Source organism: Canis lupus, chromosome 12, assembly GCF_011100685.1.
Source record: "Canis lupus familiaris isolate Mischka breed German Shepherd chromosome 12, alternate assembly UU_Cfam_GSD_1.0, whole genome shotgun sequence".
Taxonomy (NCBI): Eukaryota; Metazoa; Chordata; class Mammalia; order Carnivora; family Canidae; genus Canis; species Canis lupus.
This window is the reverse complement of record NC_049233.1, coordinates 32,537,866-32,554,668: the sequence shown is the minus strand read 5'-3', so window position 1 is coordinate 32,554,668 and position 16,803 is coordinate 32,537,866. Positions and strand designations below refer to the sequence as shown.

General features: G+C 34.0%; 1 protein-coding gene across 2 annotated transcripts in view; it reads left to right on the top strand.

The window, feature by feature from the left end:
- LMBRD1 (LMBR1 domain containing 1) overlaps positions 1-16,803 on the top strand; it is a 109,793-nt gene that overhangs the window by 53,143 nt on the left and 39,847 nt on the right. For both annotated transcript variants that reach the window (XM_038554443.1, XM_038554444.1), the window contains exons 8-9: positions 6,731-6,856; positions 11,696-11,848. In XM_038554443.1, the coding sequence (XP_038410371.1) occupies positions 6,731-6,856; positions 11,696-11,848 (279 nt within the window). The remainder of the gene's footprint in view (positions 1-6,730; positions 6,857-11,695; positions 11,849-16,803) is intronic.

The following is a 16,803-nucleotide window of genomic DNA, read 5'->3' as shown; positions in this document are numbered from 1 at the left end:
AACCTACCTGATAAGTCAAGTAATGGTCATAAAGCTATTTAGCAGTGTTGGGGGAAGAATGGATGAACATAACAAGAACTTTAGCAAAGCTACAGAAAACATAAGAAAGTTCTATATAGAAGTTATAGCTGAACTGAAAAATATAGTAGAGGCATTCAGTAGCAAAAGGGATAATACAAACATAAAGGCAAAACTTGAAGCCAGAGCAATGGAAAACATCCAGATAGAGCAGCAAATTGAAAAAAGAATTAAAAGAAGTGATGAAGACAACTTAAGGGACTTCAAGGGATTACATCAAATGGGATAACATTTGTATTATAACATTCCCAGAAGAGATGAGAGAAAGAAAGGGACAGAAAATTATTTGAAGAAATAATGGCTGAAAACTTCCCTAATCTGAAGAAGGAAACAGATATCCAGGTTCTGGAAGACCAGGGAGTTACAAACAAGATGAACTTAAAAAGAAAAACACTCAGACACATTGTAATTAAAATGGTCAAAGTTAAATATAAAGAGAAGATCTTAAAAACAGCAAGAAAAAGCAACATACTGTATACAAGGGAAGCCCCATAAGACCATCAGCAGATTTTTCAGCAGAAATTTTACAGGCCAAAAAAAAAAAAAAAGAAAATTTTACAGGCCAGATGAGAATGACATAGCTAAATTTACTTATTTATGTGGCATAATATATTTAAAGTGCTGAAAGGGAAAAAAAAACTACCACTTAAGAATTTCCTACCTGGCAAGATTATCATTTAGAATTGAAGGAGATGTTAAGAGTTTTCAACATAAACAAAAGCTAAGGGAGTTCACCACTAGGGTTAAAGACAAGAATAGAAAAAATAAGAATATAATCGTTAGTGGGGTGCCAGGGTGGCTCAGTTGGTTAAGTGCCCAACTCTTGATTTGAGCTCATGCCATGATTTCAGGGCTATAAGATCGAGCCCCGTGTTGGGCTGCATGTTCAGTGGGGTGTCTGCTTGAGATTTTCTTTGTCCTCCCTTTACCCTTCCTCCTAGGTGTGCACGCATGCTCTCTCTCTCTCTCTCTGAATCTTTTATATATATATAAAATTAGTGAAGGGATACATAAAATAAGATGTAAAATGTGCCATCAAAAATATAAAATGTGGGTAGAGGAAATAAAAATATAAAGATTTGGGATGTGTTCCAAGGTAACTTGAAAGATAATGTTATATACATGGATGTTATACATGGATATTATATGTGAAACTTAGAGTAACCACAAGAAAAAACTTAGAGTAAATATACAAAAAGAGAAAGGAAACTTAATGATACTAAGGGAAATAAATCAGGGAAGAGAAGAAAGGAACAAAGATGAACTACAAAAAGCGCCAGAAAACAAGATGGAAAAAAGACAAAACAGTCTTTAAAACCAAGATGTTAAGAAAAAACAAGAGTGTTACATATTGATAAAGGTATCAATCTAATAAGAAGGTATAAATGTTTATGCACCCAATTTGGAGTACCTAACCATATAAAGTAAATACTAACAGAAATAAAAGGAGAAATAGCAATACAATAATAGTAGTGGATTTTAGTATTCTCTTGGATCAATGAATTGGTCATCCAGACAGAAAATAATAAGGAAACATTGGCCTTAAATGACATATTAGATCATATGGATTTGATACATATAGAACATTCCATCCTAAAACAACACAATACACATTCTTTTCAAATACACATGGAACATTGTCTAGAATAGTTCATATGTTAGGTCATAAAACGAGTTTCAGTAAATTTGAGATTGAAACCATATCAAGTATCTTTCCAGTCACAGTGGTATGAAGCTAGAAGTCCGTTACAAGAAGAAAATTGGGGGGGAAAAAACCCCACTAACATGTGGAAGCTAACAACATGTTATTAAACAGCCAGTAGGTCAGCAAGGAAATCAAAGAGGAAATCCAAAAATACCTTGAGGTAAATGAAATACCTTGAGGTAAATGAAAACAGAAACAGCATTCCAAAATCTTTGGGATACAGCGAAAGCAGGTCTAAGAGGGAAGTCATAACAATACAAGCCTACCTCAGGATACAAGAAAAATGTCACATAAACAGTCTACATTTAAAGGAACTAGAGAAAGAAGAGCAAACAACCCCAAAGTTAATGGAAGGAAATAATAAAGAGATTGGAAAAAATTGGGACTAAAAATCCAATAGAGAAGATCAATGAAACAAAGAGCTGATTCTTTGAAATGATAAAATTGACACACTTTCAGCCAGACTCCTCAAGAAAATGAGCCCAAATAAAATCAAATCCAAAATGAAAAAGAAATTACAACTGTTAGCACAGAAATAAAAGAGGATCATGAGAGAATACTTTAAACAATTATATGCGAACAAATTAGGCAACCTAGAGGAGATGGATACATTTCTAGAAACACAGCTTCTTCTAAGATTGACAGTGAAAAATAGAAAATCTGAATAGATCAATTACTAGTAATAAAATCGAATCATTTACAAAAAACTGCCCAGAAATAAAAGATGGCTTTACAAATGAATTCTACCACATGTTTATTTATTTTTTTTTAAGATTTTATTTATTCACGAGAGAGAGAGAGGCAGAGACACAGGCAGAGGGAGAAGCAGGCTCCATGCAGGGAGCCCGATGTGGGGCTCCATCCCAGGACTCCAGGATCATGCCCTAGGCCGAAGGCAGGTGCTAAATTGCTGAGCCACCCAGGGATCCCCCTACCACAAGTTTAAAGTAGAGTTAATATCTATCTGCCTAAAACTATTATACAAAATTGAAAAGGGAAGAACACTTTCATGCCCATTTTATGAGGCCAGCTTTACCCTATTACCAAAACCAGACAAAGACCCTGCAGAAAAAGAAAACTTTAGGCCAATATCCCTGATGAACATAGATGCTAAAATTCTCAAGAAATCAAAGTCAGTAATACATGAGAAGGATCTTACAGGGGATGAAAGGATGGTTTAGCTTTTGCAAATCAATCAATGTGATCGACCTCATTAACAAAACAAAGGGCAAAAATTATATGATCATCTCAATAGATGTAGAAAAAGCATTGACACAATTCAACATCTGTTTATGATAAAAACTCTCAACAAATGGTTATAGAGGGAACATACCTTAACGTATGAAGGCCATATATGGCAGACCCACAGCTGACCTCATATTCAGTGGTGAAAAGCTCAAAGTTTTTCCCCTAAGATTAGAAACAAGGCAAGAATACACGCTCTCACCATCTTAATTCAACATAGTATTGTAAGTCTAGTAACTGCTGTTAGGCAAGAAAAAGAAATAAGAGGCATCCAAATTGAAAAGAAGTAAAACTTTCATTATTTGTAGATGACATGATACTATATATAGAAAACTCCATCAAAAAAAAAAAAAGACTCCATCAAAAAAAAAAAACAAAACAAAAACTATTAGAACTATTAAATGAACAGTAAAGTCACAGGATACAAAATAACATACAGAAATCCATTGTATTTCTGTACACTAATAACAAAGTAGAGAGATTAACAATCCTATCTACAATTATATCAAAATGTACAAAATACCTAGGAATAAATTTAACCAAGGAGGTAAAAGATCTATACCCTGAAAACCTAAAGACCTTGAGGAAAAGAAAATGAAAGCAACCCCCAAACTGGAAAGATAATAACATATTCATGGATTGGAAGAGTTAATATTGGTAAAATGTTCATACTACCCAAAGTAACCTCAGAATCAGTGCAATCCTCCTCAAAATGCCAATGGCATTTTTTCACGGAACTAGAACAAATAATCCTAAAATTTTTATGGGACTCCAAAGAGCCAGAGCAATCTTGAGAAAGAGGAACAGGGGATCCCTGGGTGGCGCAGCGGTTTGGCGCCTGCCTTTGGCCCAGGGCGCGATCCTGGAGACCCGGGATCGAATCCCACGTCAGGCTCCCGGTGCATGGAGCCTGCTTCTCCCTCTGCCTGTGTCTCTGCCTCTCTCTCTCTCTCACTGTGTGCCTATCATAAATAAATAAAAATTAAAAAAAAAAAAAAAAGAGAAAGAGGAACAAAGCTGGAGGAATCCAGCCCCCTGATTTCAAATTATACTACAAAGCTATAGTAATGAGAATAGTATGGTACTGGCACAAAAGACAGTCACCAGGATCAATGGAATAGAATAGAGATCCCTGAAATAAACCCGTCTTTATATGGTCAGTTACTCTACATGAAAGAAGGTAAAAACAAATGATGAGGAAAAGGCAGCCTTTTAAATAATGGTATTGTGAAAACTGGACAACTACATAAGAAAAAATGAAATTGAGCCACTTTGTTATACCATATACAAAAATAAGCTCTAAATGGATTAAAGATGAATATAAGACCTGAAACCATAAATCTCCTTAAAAAATAGTAAGCTTTTTGGCATTTCTCTTAGCAATATTTTTTTGATATGTTTCCTCAGGCACCTTGCCATCAATAGCAAAAATAAAATAAATGGGACTATACACAGTGAAGGAACTCATCAACAAAAGGAAAAGACAGCTATTGAATGGGAGAAGATATTTGCAAGTGATATATCCAGTAAGAGGTTGATACCCAAAATATATAAAGAACTCCTACAACTCAACAACAAAAAGACCCAACCTGATTTAAAATGGGGGCCCCAACAGACATTTTACCAAGAAGGCATACAAATGGCTAACAGGCACATGAAAAGATGCAGCATCACTACTAATCAGGGAAATGCAAATCAAAACCACAATAACATTACTTTACCCCTGTCAGAATGGCTAGAATCAAAAAGACAAGAAATAACATGTTTGGCAAAGATATAGAGAAAAAAGAACCCTTATGCAATGTTGGTGGGAATGCAAATTGGTGCAGCCACTCTAAAAAATAGTATGGAAGTTCCTTAAAAAATTGAAAATAGAAATACAGTATGATCCAGGATTTCTGCTGGGTATTTACCTGAAGGAAATGAAAACACTAATTCAAAAAGACGTACCTCTCTGTTCATTGCAGCATTATTTACAATAGTCAAAATATGGAAGCAACCTACATGTCAATTGCCAGTTGAGTGGATAAAAAAGATGTAATATGCATGTGTGAACAACATGGGGATTAGTGGTGCTGACCCAGTTCGAAAAGACTTATGTACCTTTTGTTCATTGCAGTATTATTTACAACAACCAAGATATGAAAGCAACCTATATGTCCATCAAACAAGTGAATAGATAAAGAAGATGTCATGTGCCTTTGTGAATAACATGGGGGTTAAGGGTGCTGACCCCCCACATGTGTGAAAATCTGTATATAATCATTGACTCCTCTTAAACTTAACTATGAATAGACTATTGTTGACCAGAAGCCTTACCAATAGCATAAACAACACATATTTTGTATGCTATACAAGTTATATCCTGTATTACAATTAAATGGAGAAAAGGAAATGTTAAAATCATAAGATTAAATTTATAGTATTTATCAAGAAAAGATTCTATGTATAAGTGGAACCTTGAAAGTTCAAACCCAAGTCATTCAAGGGTCAACTGTAGTTTAAATTGTCACTAAAGATATTTGGAGTTGATATCTAGGTAAACAGAGTTTTAGGGAAAATATGCAAGATCTCCCAGGATATTTTGGAAGTTTTGGGATTAAGCCTAAGAAATAGTATTTATCACTTCTGCCTACACTCATTGTCTTGAATTCAATTTCGTGAGCCTAATTTAACTTCAGGAAAGACTGGCTAAAATAGTTTGTTCTGTGCTTAGGAGGAAAATGAAGGCAATGTGTCTGCTTTAGAGCCTGTTGTGCAAGTATGATCAACCAGGAGGTGACAATTGACAGTTTTGTTTCTAAAGATTTAATGATTTAGAATAATAGTTATGTAGCAATTGCCATTAAGTGTTACATGATTTTAATTAAAAGTAATCATTTGGGACTGACTAATATGGAATGAGGTAATACAAAATGATACATTTATTCTTTTTTTTTAAATTTTTTTCAATTTTTATTTATTTATGATAGTCACACAGAGAGAGAGAGAGAGAGAGGCAGAGACACAGGCAGAGGGAGAAGCAGGCTCCATGCACCGGGAGCCCGACGTGGGAATCGATCCAGGGTCTCCCGGATCCGGCCCTGGGCCAAAGGCAGGCGCCACACCGCTGCGCCACCCAGGGATCCCTGATACATTTATTCTTAATGCCGATTAATATTAGAAAACTACTTTTAGGAAGATATTTAAAATACTTAGCATAATGATTAATTACACTTAAAACTTATAAATTATACAGATAATTGATATGCTAATTAAATAACACATGTATGTTAAAATATATTTTAGTCAGGATTTACTTATATAGTCGGAAAAATTGTTTTTTCCATAGAAAATAATTTTGTAAGTTGTTTTTACTAATTTACACTATCTTAACCTGTCATTAATCTGAATTTATGGTTTATTACTTTGGTAAAGTATTCTATTTACACTAATTTTGCAACTTCTCCTTTGAACAGTACATGCTATCTATTCTGTGAATAGTTAATATTACAGATATAAGTTAATATAACTGTAAATATGAAGAGAATTATTGGACAGCATGATCATGATTCACTCCCATATACTGTTCTTCAGTGACTATGATCCTTCACAATGGCTTATACTCTTTTGCATTCATTTTAAAGGACATTTTTCTCTCAAAATTGTGCATATTATGTATAAAATAATAGTACTAAAACATTTTAATTTTCTTTCTTTTAGGCCTATGGCATGTCTGCATTACCTTTAAATCTAATAAAAGGCACTAGAAATGCTGCTTATGAACGTTTAGAAAACACTGAAGACATTGAAGAAGTGGAGCAACACATTCAAACGATTAAATCAAAAGTGAGTTGTTATTTTATTGTAATTGGGAAGCATAAAAGGATGTTTTCTTTGCACTACCTTCTGATAATGATTTAGACATTGCCAAACCCATATTTTTGACATTGTTTGAATTTTCTTGTACCATATCCTTAACAAACCATGTCCATTGTTTTAAAATTTGTCTTCTGTGATATGCAAGACAATGTCAATTTGAGAATTTCTGTCAGTGTTCTAACAGCGAAAAGCAAAAGTTTTGCTCAGGTCTGGTCAAGACCTTGCTTATTCTCAGATATGCTGATTTCATGTTGTAACATCAGTTTTTATGGTATCACGTATGTTCAAGTTATATGTACTAGTGGAATAAGCTAAAAATACTTATGTAATCACTTGCCAGTTAAATGTACTTCTAAAAACACAATGAAGTTTCTTCCTCTATCACTTTCAAGTAACAGATAAATATTAATTATAGAACATAGGAAAAAATGGAAAGTTTTCTAAATTATGCTAAGATAGCATAATCCTGATACAGAAATCAGATGATAATTGCGTACAAAATAAATGACTACATATGTACTGGTCTTTCTTATGAACATAGAAGCAAATGTTTTAATACAAAGAAAAATATTAGCAATTCAAACCTGTGCTGTAAGAAGAGATTACAGCATTATCAGATTAGGTTTATCCTAGGAATGCAAGGATGATACATTAGAAAATCTTTAAAGGAGTTTAATGTATTGAGGATAAATGAGAAATATAACCATTTAAATAGATGCTAAAGAATATTTAGTAAAAGTCAATTTGTAGTTACGATTTTTAAAAAAGCCTTACAAAAATTAGAAGAGAAGAGAGTACTTAGGAAAGGAACCCTATATTGAGCGTCATACTTAATGATGAATTAATAAATATTCCCATTGAAGTCACACACAGGGCAGTGTGGTCAGTACCCTTGTTGCTCATTAGCATATTCCTGGAGGTCTTAGATAAGAAAGAATGCAGGTATAAACATTAGAGGGAGAGGGAGAAAAAGGGAAATATTCCTTTATTAGTCACAGATATCATCTACAAAGAATATCTGAAAGAACAAACTGACTAATAGAACTAATAAGAGTTCATCAAAGTGCTGGATACAAACATAAATCATTAACCAGTTGGAAGATGGAATAGAAAATGATCTCATTCACAATAGCTGCAAACTATAAAATAATAAGAAATGTCAGAATCTTCCTGGTAGAAATTATAAAATTTATTTAAATACATAATAGGAGACTGGACTAAATGGAGAACTTCATCAGTTCCTGATTGGGAAGATTGAATATTATAGAGATGATAGCTTTTCATAAGTTTATGTGGAAATTTAGTGCAATCTATAAAAGACAAAATATGAAATTTTTGTAGACTCCATCCCATACAGTAAAACAATCCTGAATTCAAATAAAATACAAAATTTACAAAACATTAGGAGAAAGTAAAAATAAAATTTTTATCTCGGTGTATAGAAGACCTTTCTAAACAAGACACAAGATAACTCTAAATGCTAAGAGATTGGTGAATTTTACGTTTTTAACTTCTAAAATTTATGTGCCCAAAAAGCACCACCAAAAAGAAAGTTAAAGAACCAGCAATAATGTAGGAGGAAATAATCTGCAATATAGGGTGTATATATATATATATATATATATATATAGAGAGAGAGAGAGAGAGAGAGAGAGAACGCATCTTCAAATCAGTAAGAAAAAGGAGGGCAGCCCTGGTGGCTCAGCAGTTTAGCGCCGCCTTCAGCCCAGGGTGTGAGCCTGGAGACTGAGATTGAATCCCATGTCAGGCTCCCTACATGAAGCATGCTTCTTCCTCTGCCTGTGTCTCTGCCTGTCTCTCTCTCTGTCTCTCATGAATAAATAAATAAAATCTGTTAAAAATGAACAAAAGACACAAATAGAGTATACTGAAGGAAAAATTGAATTGTCCAGTGAAAATATAAACTGATGCTTCAGCTCTTCAGTAGAGTAAGACCAAGCATCCCAGCTTGCCTAGGACCCGAGGGGATTTTCTAGAACATGGAACTTGCAGTGCAGAAACCAGAATGGTTGATCACCCTCGTAATGAAAGATATGCTAATTAGAACAAGTCAGTATTTTTTTAATCTTTTAGATGTCTTTGAAATTTTTACTTTTGTCATTATTAAAGAGATTTTAGAAATAGATGTCCTGCTTGTGGGAATGTAAACCATACAGCTTTTTAAAGAAAATTGTATGATGTAATATGTGCCTGTATACAAACACATCCCTTTTAATAAAGTTTAATCCAGCAGTTGACATCTAGGAACATATCTTACTCAATTACATGTATATATTTGTATCTGGGTGAATAAGAATGAATAAGAATGTTTGTGCACATTGTTAATACTCTCAAGAAAAAAAACAATCTAAGTGCTCAAAAGTAAGGTATTTATTAAGATACTATGGTATAATGTGGTGTGTAGTGATGAAGAGGAATGAGGTAGGTATTTATAGACTGAAGAATATATCTTTATAGAACCAAACCAGATGCTCTCAGTTCAAATTCTCTCTCTCCTCATTATGCTTATAATTCTGTCCAAGCCTTATTTTACTCATCTAATAAATGGATATAATATTACTACCAACTTTAGAGTTTTATTCTGAAGATTTAAGGAGAATAAATATAAAAGAACAAATCTTTTTTTTTTAGGGACAAGAAATGTGCTCAAGAAATGATAGCTGTTAGGTACAACAAAAACCCATACGTATATTAGCATATATGCATTCATGCAAATACATAGAAAATGTATAGAAGGATACTGAATTGCTTAATGGTGATAACAATAAGAAAGGGCAGTGGTACTCTGGGACAGTGTGAAGGGAAGCTTTCACATTTTACTTTGTTTTAAACAAAGGGTATGTATTCATATACTTTATAACTACGTTTTTTTTTTTGTTTGTTTTTTTGTTTTTTTTCCAGATGAGATAATTAGCTGACTGCTGGGTTTCTATCCTGGTGTTTTGTTTCTCTGACCAAAAATTATTCTTATATTGGTTTGGTCAGTAGGCAAAGCAGAATGGAGTTCTATCCTTCACTCCTCTGAAATACTCACCAAATAGGCAGATGGATAACTTGGGTTTATTTTCAGTGGACCCTTAAATCGGTTTACTTTTTTTTTTTTCTCCTGAACTAGTGAAAGGTAGTTATTATATAAAACTACCTTATTATTGGTATCCTTTTGATATTAGAAAGGCACTTCTGAGAAAAATTCTATGTTTAAAATACAAATTATTGGACTTTTCTCATTCCACACACACAAAGTATTACTGCTTGGATCTTTCTTCTAGAAAGGAGTGTTTGTTATATTCCTTTGTCCTTCCAAAAATACCTTTCTCTGAGGCTTCTTTTCTGGGGGGGTTATAGTTTGATTACTTAACTAAAAGGAGTGAAGGTGATTAAATATAGTCTAGTGAATGCAAAGTATGGTCTCTGGACCAGTAGCACCAGCATCTCCTCAATGCACATTTTAGGCCCCACTCAAGACCAATTAAATTTTATTTGTAGGGTCTAGAAATCTGTGTTTAACAAACTTTGCAGGTAATTGTTATACATGATAAAGTTTGAGAAGCAACATGACAAGGTATGGAAGAGGACAACTGATTCCAGAAGAGCATGGCAATGCCATTATGTAAAGAGATCATTATAACTATGTAGATCTCTTTATTAAAGGATAGTTGAATTTTGTCTTCATTATATCTATGATTTCAGATGAGGCTGTACTGGGCTATGTTAGAGAGCAGTTTTGTTGACTCTTAAGAACCTATTTAAATCTGAATTAGGGATATTAACATTTTAATATCTTTACAATTTACTTTTTAAAGTATTTATGTATGTATGTATTATTTAAGAGAGGGAAGGAGCATGAGTTAGGGGGTGGGGGCAGAAAGAGGGAGAAGCAGACTCCCCGCTGAACAGGAAGCCTGATGTGAGGCTGGATCTCAGGACCCTATGATCATGAGCTGAGCTGAAGGGAGACACTTAACCGAGCCACCCAGGCACCCTTGATATCTTTACATTTAAAAAATGTAGTTCCATGCAAATATTTTTCTTGTCGCCTACAATAAAAGCAAACAAATTTGCATTTCACCTTTTTTGTATTTAGCACTTGTCATATTATTGGAATTTCTTATTGTACCCTATTGAAGACACTTAGGGGGCGTGGGAGTTCAAGTAGGAAGGTGTTATCTTTGACATCATGAGAAAAGTACTGCTCATGGTTATAGTAAGCATCACATAAAAATAGATGGGTGAGAGTTACCGTTAGTAAGTTGGCCAAAGAAAACATTCATTTGCAGAAGTACTTGGAGAATAAGAAAGTGATAATTTTTAGCAATTGTTATAAAAACCTATATAGCACATACTAGTATTACATCCCTCTGCTGCTGTCTGAATCAGGGGCTGACTTGAAGGGAGGGGAGGGGTGGAACCAAATATATTAAGATAAGGGATAGGAGGAGGAGCTTGGAGGTGAGGGAGAGTAAGTGAGCAAATTGAATAAAGTGCCCTACAAAAAAGGCATTTTTAGAGATATTTATCTCTCTCCACATAACTGTACTATATATTTGGGAAATAGAAATCAAGAAGTTTGATATTAAATGGACATACATCTACATTTTGATGCTGACCTTGGTTCAGAGATATGTATTGTCACAAAGATCTTGTCATTTTTTTTTTTCAGTTTGTAAATTTGCGTAAGGAGTATCCAACCTAAAAAAGGGCTTGTTGCATGATTTGTTAAATCTGATGGGTACTTTACTGAGACCTTAATGATAAAAAACTTTTATTTTATTCTGTTATTTGCAGAGCAAAGATGGTCGACCTCTGCCAGCAAGGGATAAACGGGCCTTAAAACAATTTGAAGAAAGGTTACGAACCCTTAGGAAAAGAGAGAGGCACTTAGAATTCATTGAAAATAGCTGGTGGACAAAATTTTGTGGTGCTCTGCGTCCCCTGAAGGTAAATGGAGTTTTAAAAAATTATGTTGTCACTCTTCTCTCAAGTTTAGATAGACCTCTCAGAGTAATTGAGTTCTCTTGTGAGGCATTACCGCATGGTACTTACAAGCGTGAATTTTGGAGTTAAAGTGATTTTGAATCATAGCTCTGTGATTTGGTAGTCTGCGCCAGTTACACACCTCTCTGAGCTTCATTTACTCATGTGTAAAGCAAGTGTTAAAACAGAGGTATTGAGAAATTTAAATTAAAATATAGATAAGTAATGTAGTATGCTGCTAGCACATTTTGCAAGTTTGTACTTCTCCATAAATAGAACTGGGACCCATACTAGAGCTCAGGACTCTAACTGAAAGTAATAGAATTTGCTTCGTTATTAGTTGGTGTGTTTCTGAAAGTATGTAAAAAGATATTATTTAGGACAGAAAACCATTAATTTTTCTTTCTTTTTTTTTTTTTTTAATTATCATTTGCTAGCCTTGCTTGACTTCTTTGGACAGTGGTATCTAAACTTAAATACCTATATTGAACTAAGGGTGTAATAATTCAGCTTTGAAAAAAGTAGCTAGAACTGCTGGCCATAGACTTCTGTATTATCCATTCTGTATCTGGCATTTCAAACACCAGAGCTTTGTATATAATAGTATACAAGTTGTAATTTAAGAGGTGCAGTGAATAGACAGGTTTGAGGAAAGGCAAGATAAAGCTATAAAGTAGGTTTTGGCTAAGTTGAAAAAAAATGATTTAGAGAGCCCTGTGAAAGGATTAGTCAGGTTGAGTTCTGCTTTGTCTTCCTCTTGTCAGAAAGGAAATAAGGAAATGCATTGACTGCTCACCAAAAAAAAAAAAACTGCTTTTTGAAAGAGCTCTTCAAAAATATATTGTAATATTAGATCTATTGTGTATTACATTTTGAACCTTCTGTTAAACTCAATTTTGTTAAAGACTCACCACTCCTTTTTTGCAGGGTAATTATTTTCATAATACCAAAAGTATGATGCAACCTTCCTCAGACTTTTTTTTTCTTCATCTCCTCAACCTTATCCTAATTCTAAATTTTATATATGGCTTCTTTATAAATATTTATAACCTGGTCTCTAACATTAGCTGCCTTGATTATAACATGCTCTGTTCTATTTCACTGAACCTATGTTTAGAGGAATTTTTAAATCAACTTTATTAAGTGTGCAGATTGATTTTGCCAAATAGAGATATGTAGATATAGATCTACATTAATGCAGAAAAGATACTTGATGTCTTTCCCTGTTCAGTCAAACTCAGATCCCAGACAACTGTTAATGTCCTCTATTGTTATAGTTTAGTTTATATGTTATAGTTTAGTGTTCTATAATTTCATGTAAGTGAAATCAGAGTGTAGTGTAATCTTTTTTTTCTGGCTTCTTTAGTGCAACAAAATGCTTTTAAGATTTGTCTGTGTTGCAGGTTTTCTTTCAGTAATTTATTCTGTTTTACTGCTGGGTAGCAACCTGATATGTGTGTCTATGTCACAATTTGTTTATCCGCTCACCTGTTAGTGGAGATATGAGTTATTTCTAGTTTGAGATTATTATGAATAATGTTGATGTGAACATCTAGTGTAGATGTGTGTTTCAATTTCATTCATTTTTCTTGGATAAATAGTAGAATTTCTGGGTTTAATGTTTAATGTACATTTAACTTTATAAGAAACTGCCAATGTATTTTCCAAAATGGTTTACCATTTTGCATTCCCACAATATGAGATTTCACATTGCTTCACATCCTTGTCAACTCTTACATCGTAAGTTTGTAATATCTTTCAATATAAGATTGTAAAATCCATCTGATGGATGTATAATAGTATTTCAGTGTGGTTTTGATTTATATTTCCTTGGTGACTAATGAATACTGAGAATTTTTTGGTATTCTTATTGTGTATTTTCTTTAAAATGCCTGTTTAAATCTTTTTTCCTTTTATAAAATTAAGTTTTTGTTTTATGAGTGAGTTACAAGAATTCTTTATATACTACACATTAAAAACTTTGTCAAATACATGTATTGTGAATGTTGTCTCTTTATGACTTGGCTTTATGTTTTCTTAACACTGTCATTCAAAGATGTTCCTTAAATTCTTACTGCAATCATTTTTCTCATATGCTTTCTTCTGGAAATTTTATGGTTTTAAACGCTCTTATATTTTAGGTTGTAGTCCATTTTAAGCTAATTTTGTGGGATGACATGACTTAAAGGTTTGTTTTCCATATGGATATTCAGTTGTTTCAGCAGCATTTTTGTCAAGACTGTTCTTTGCTTATTGACTTTCCTTGATACTTTTCTCAAGTCAATTCATCATGTGTATGTGTGGGTCTATTTCTGGACTTTATCTTTTGTTCCATTGATTCATAGGTCCTTATGCTAAAACTTGATCACTGATGTGTTTTACAATCAGTCATGAAATTAAGTATTGTAAATTCTTCAGGTTTTTAAAAAAGATTTTATTTATTTGAGAGAGAGAGAATGAATGGGGTGAGTGGTAGGGGAAGAAGCAGATTTCCCTGAGCAAGGAGCCTGATGCAGGGCACGATGCGGAGCTCAATCCCAGGACCCTAAGATCATGACCTGAGCCAAAGTCAAGTGCTTAACTGAGCCACCCAGGTACCCCTTTGGTTTTGTTTTTCTTTTTCAATATTGTTTTAGCTATGGTAGATCCATTGCATTTCTATATAAATTTTAGAATCAACTTAGTATTCTACAGAACACCTACTGGGATTTCTATTTGGATTACTTTGAATCTGTATGCAGATTTGGGGAGAACTGATATTGTAAACTTGAGAAATGAGAGTTCGTTCCAGTGCACAGCAAGCCAGTAAAAACTGAGGCTGGCCTTTCCCAGTCAAGAAAGGCTGTTGATTGCTGTGGCACCACCCAGGATAATAGGGAGCTAATGCTCTAAAGACCTGAACTACATGGTGGCTTGCAAGTGAAGGTTTTTAAAGGCAAAAGACAGGACCCCTCCTGTCAGTGGAGTCCGCCTTCTTAGGAGGCCCATGTTAGGAGGTGCTCTGGTGCTGCTTAGTCTGGTACCTCAGAGGTCTCTTCCATCTCAAGAGTTTTGGAATCTGAAAAATACCTTTATGTTTTATGTTAGAAATTTCATTACATTTGGTACGTTTGGTGATTGTATCTTTACTTTTAAGCTAGTAGGGTTGTATTCCTACAGGTTCCCTGGCCAATCCAGCTGTGCCCAGGGATGGTAGGACCTTTAGTATTCATTCTTTAATCTGAACTGACAAGATGGGTGCCGGCTTTAATATTTTAATACTGAATCTTCCAGTCCATGAACATGAAATATTTCCATTTATTTATGATATCTAAAAGTTTTCTCTGCAGTATTTTGTAGTGTTCAGTACAGAGGTCTTGCAAATACTTTGATAAATTTATCTGTATCTTTGTTTATTCTGTTACACATGATTTTGTTTAATTTCAAGTATCAATTATTGGCTTCTTACTATGTAGAAATTTGTTTTTGTACAGTTGATCTCCTATCATGCAACTTGGCTAAATTATTACTTGTAGTAGCTTTAATATAGATTGCTAAGGAAATTTTATGAACATGAACATGTTAGCTACTATAAAAGACAGTTTTGTTTCTTCCTTTTCAATTTAAGAGTTCCAAGTGCTCTTTTTTTTTTTTTTTCCTTATTGCACTGGCTAAAATCTCCCATACAATCACCTTACCACTCATTCTTTTTGTTACATAGTGTATTATTCTTGAATATGAATCGAAATTCATTTTCTGGGCCTGTTAGGAATAACTAGGAACAGTTAGGAATAATAGGCATGCCTGAAGAAAAACTCTGGGAATACACACTTATTGTTATATAATTGAGGGTTTAGGGATAAGCATTGCTTTTTTTACTTAGATGAAATATGAAATCACTTCTCTGTTTGTGACAGTTGATATAATTCAAAAATAGGAAGAAGCCACATGTTCTTAGTGCTTCTTAAACATTAGCATCCAAATAGTCCTAGTGGAAGAAGGTAGAGACAGGTTTGCTTATCCTTCTGCATTGCTTAGTACTTGCCGAAGGTGACATAAGACCTGTGAGAAACTCCTGATACAAAATTTCTTTGAAGTTATACTCTTATCTCAAAATTTTGTGCTAGTATTGCCTTTTACGCTGTATTCTAATCCATGTTTTTTTATTATAAAATGAATTAGATTTAAATTTTTGCAAATGCAAAAGTTCAGAGTTCTATGATTATACAACTTTTTATGAGAAAATATAATATCTTTCATAAGAGTAGACCCCCATGAGATACCTACTGATCTTGTGATTTCACATTGCCATGTATGCTGTAGGGTTTGCAGGTGTGGACTGGGCTGTCACATACGTCTGGTTTTGAGTACTTGTTCTGATCCTCACCAGAGGATATAAACTCTTGTTACTTCACCTTTTTCTTGTCTTGTCTTTTTTTTTTTTTTTCCACTTTATTTTTGAGAGAGAGAGCGCGCACGCACACGCAGGGGCAGGCAGTGGGAGAGAAAAACTTTCGCAGACTTCTCACTGAGCTTGGAGCCTGACATGGGGCTTGATCACACAACCCTGAGATCTTGACCTGAGTGGAAATCAAGAGTCGGACACTTAACCGACTGCACCACCTGCGTGCCCCGTTACTTCACCTTTCTAAACCTTAACTTTTCTCATCCTTCTAATGGAGTTATCTGTTTACCTTATTTTTGTTGTGGGAATTAAAAGAAATAATGTATGTAGTGTTAGTGCCTTTTGATGTAAACAGCTCAGAAAACTGCAGCTGCTGTTGTTACAGTTCTATATATATGGGATTTTTTAACTTCTTAAATACTGCCATAGAACTTAAGGGAAAAAATCAGTTTTGTTGTTGCAGACATTTATAAAACTAAGCATCTAATTAGAATAAGTTAATGGCTTCTACAAACAGCGTTTATATATAATACCA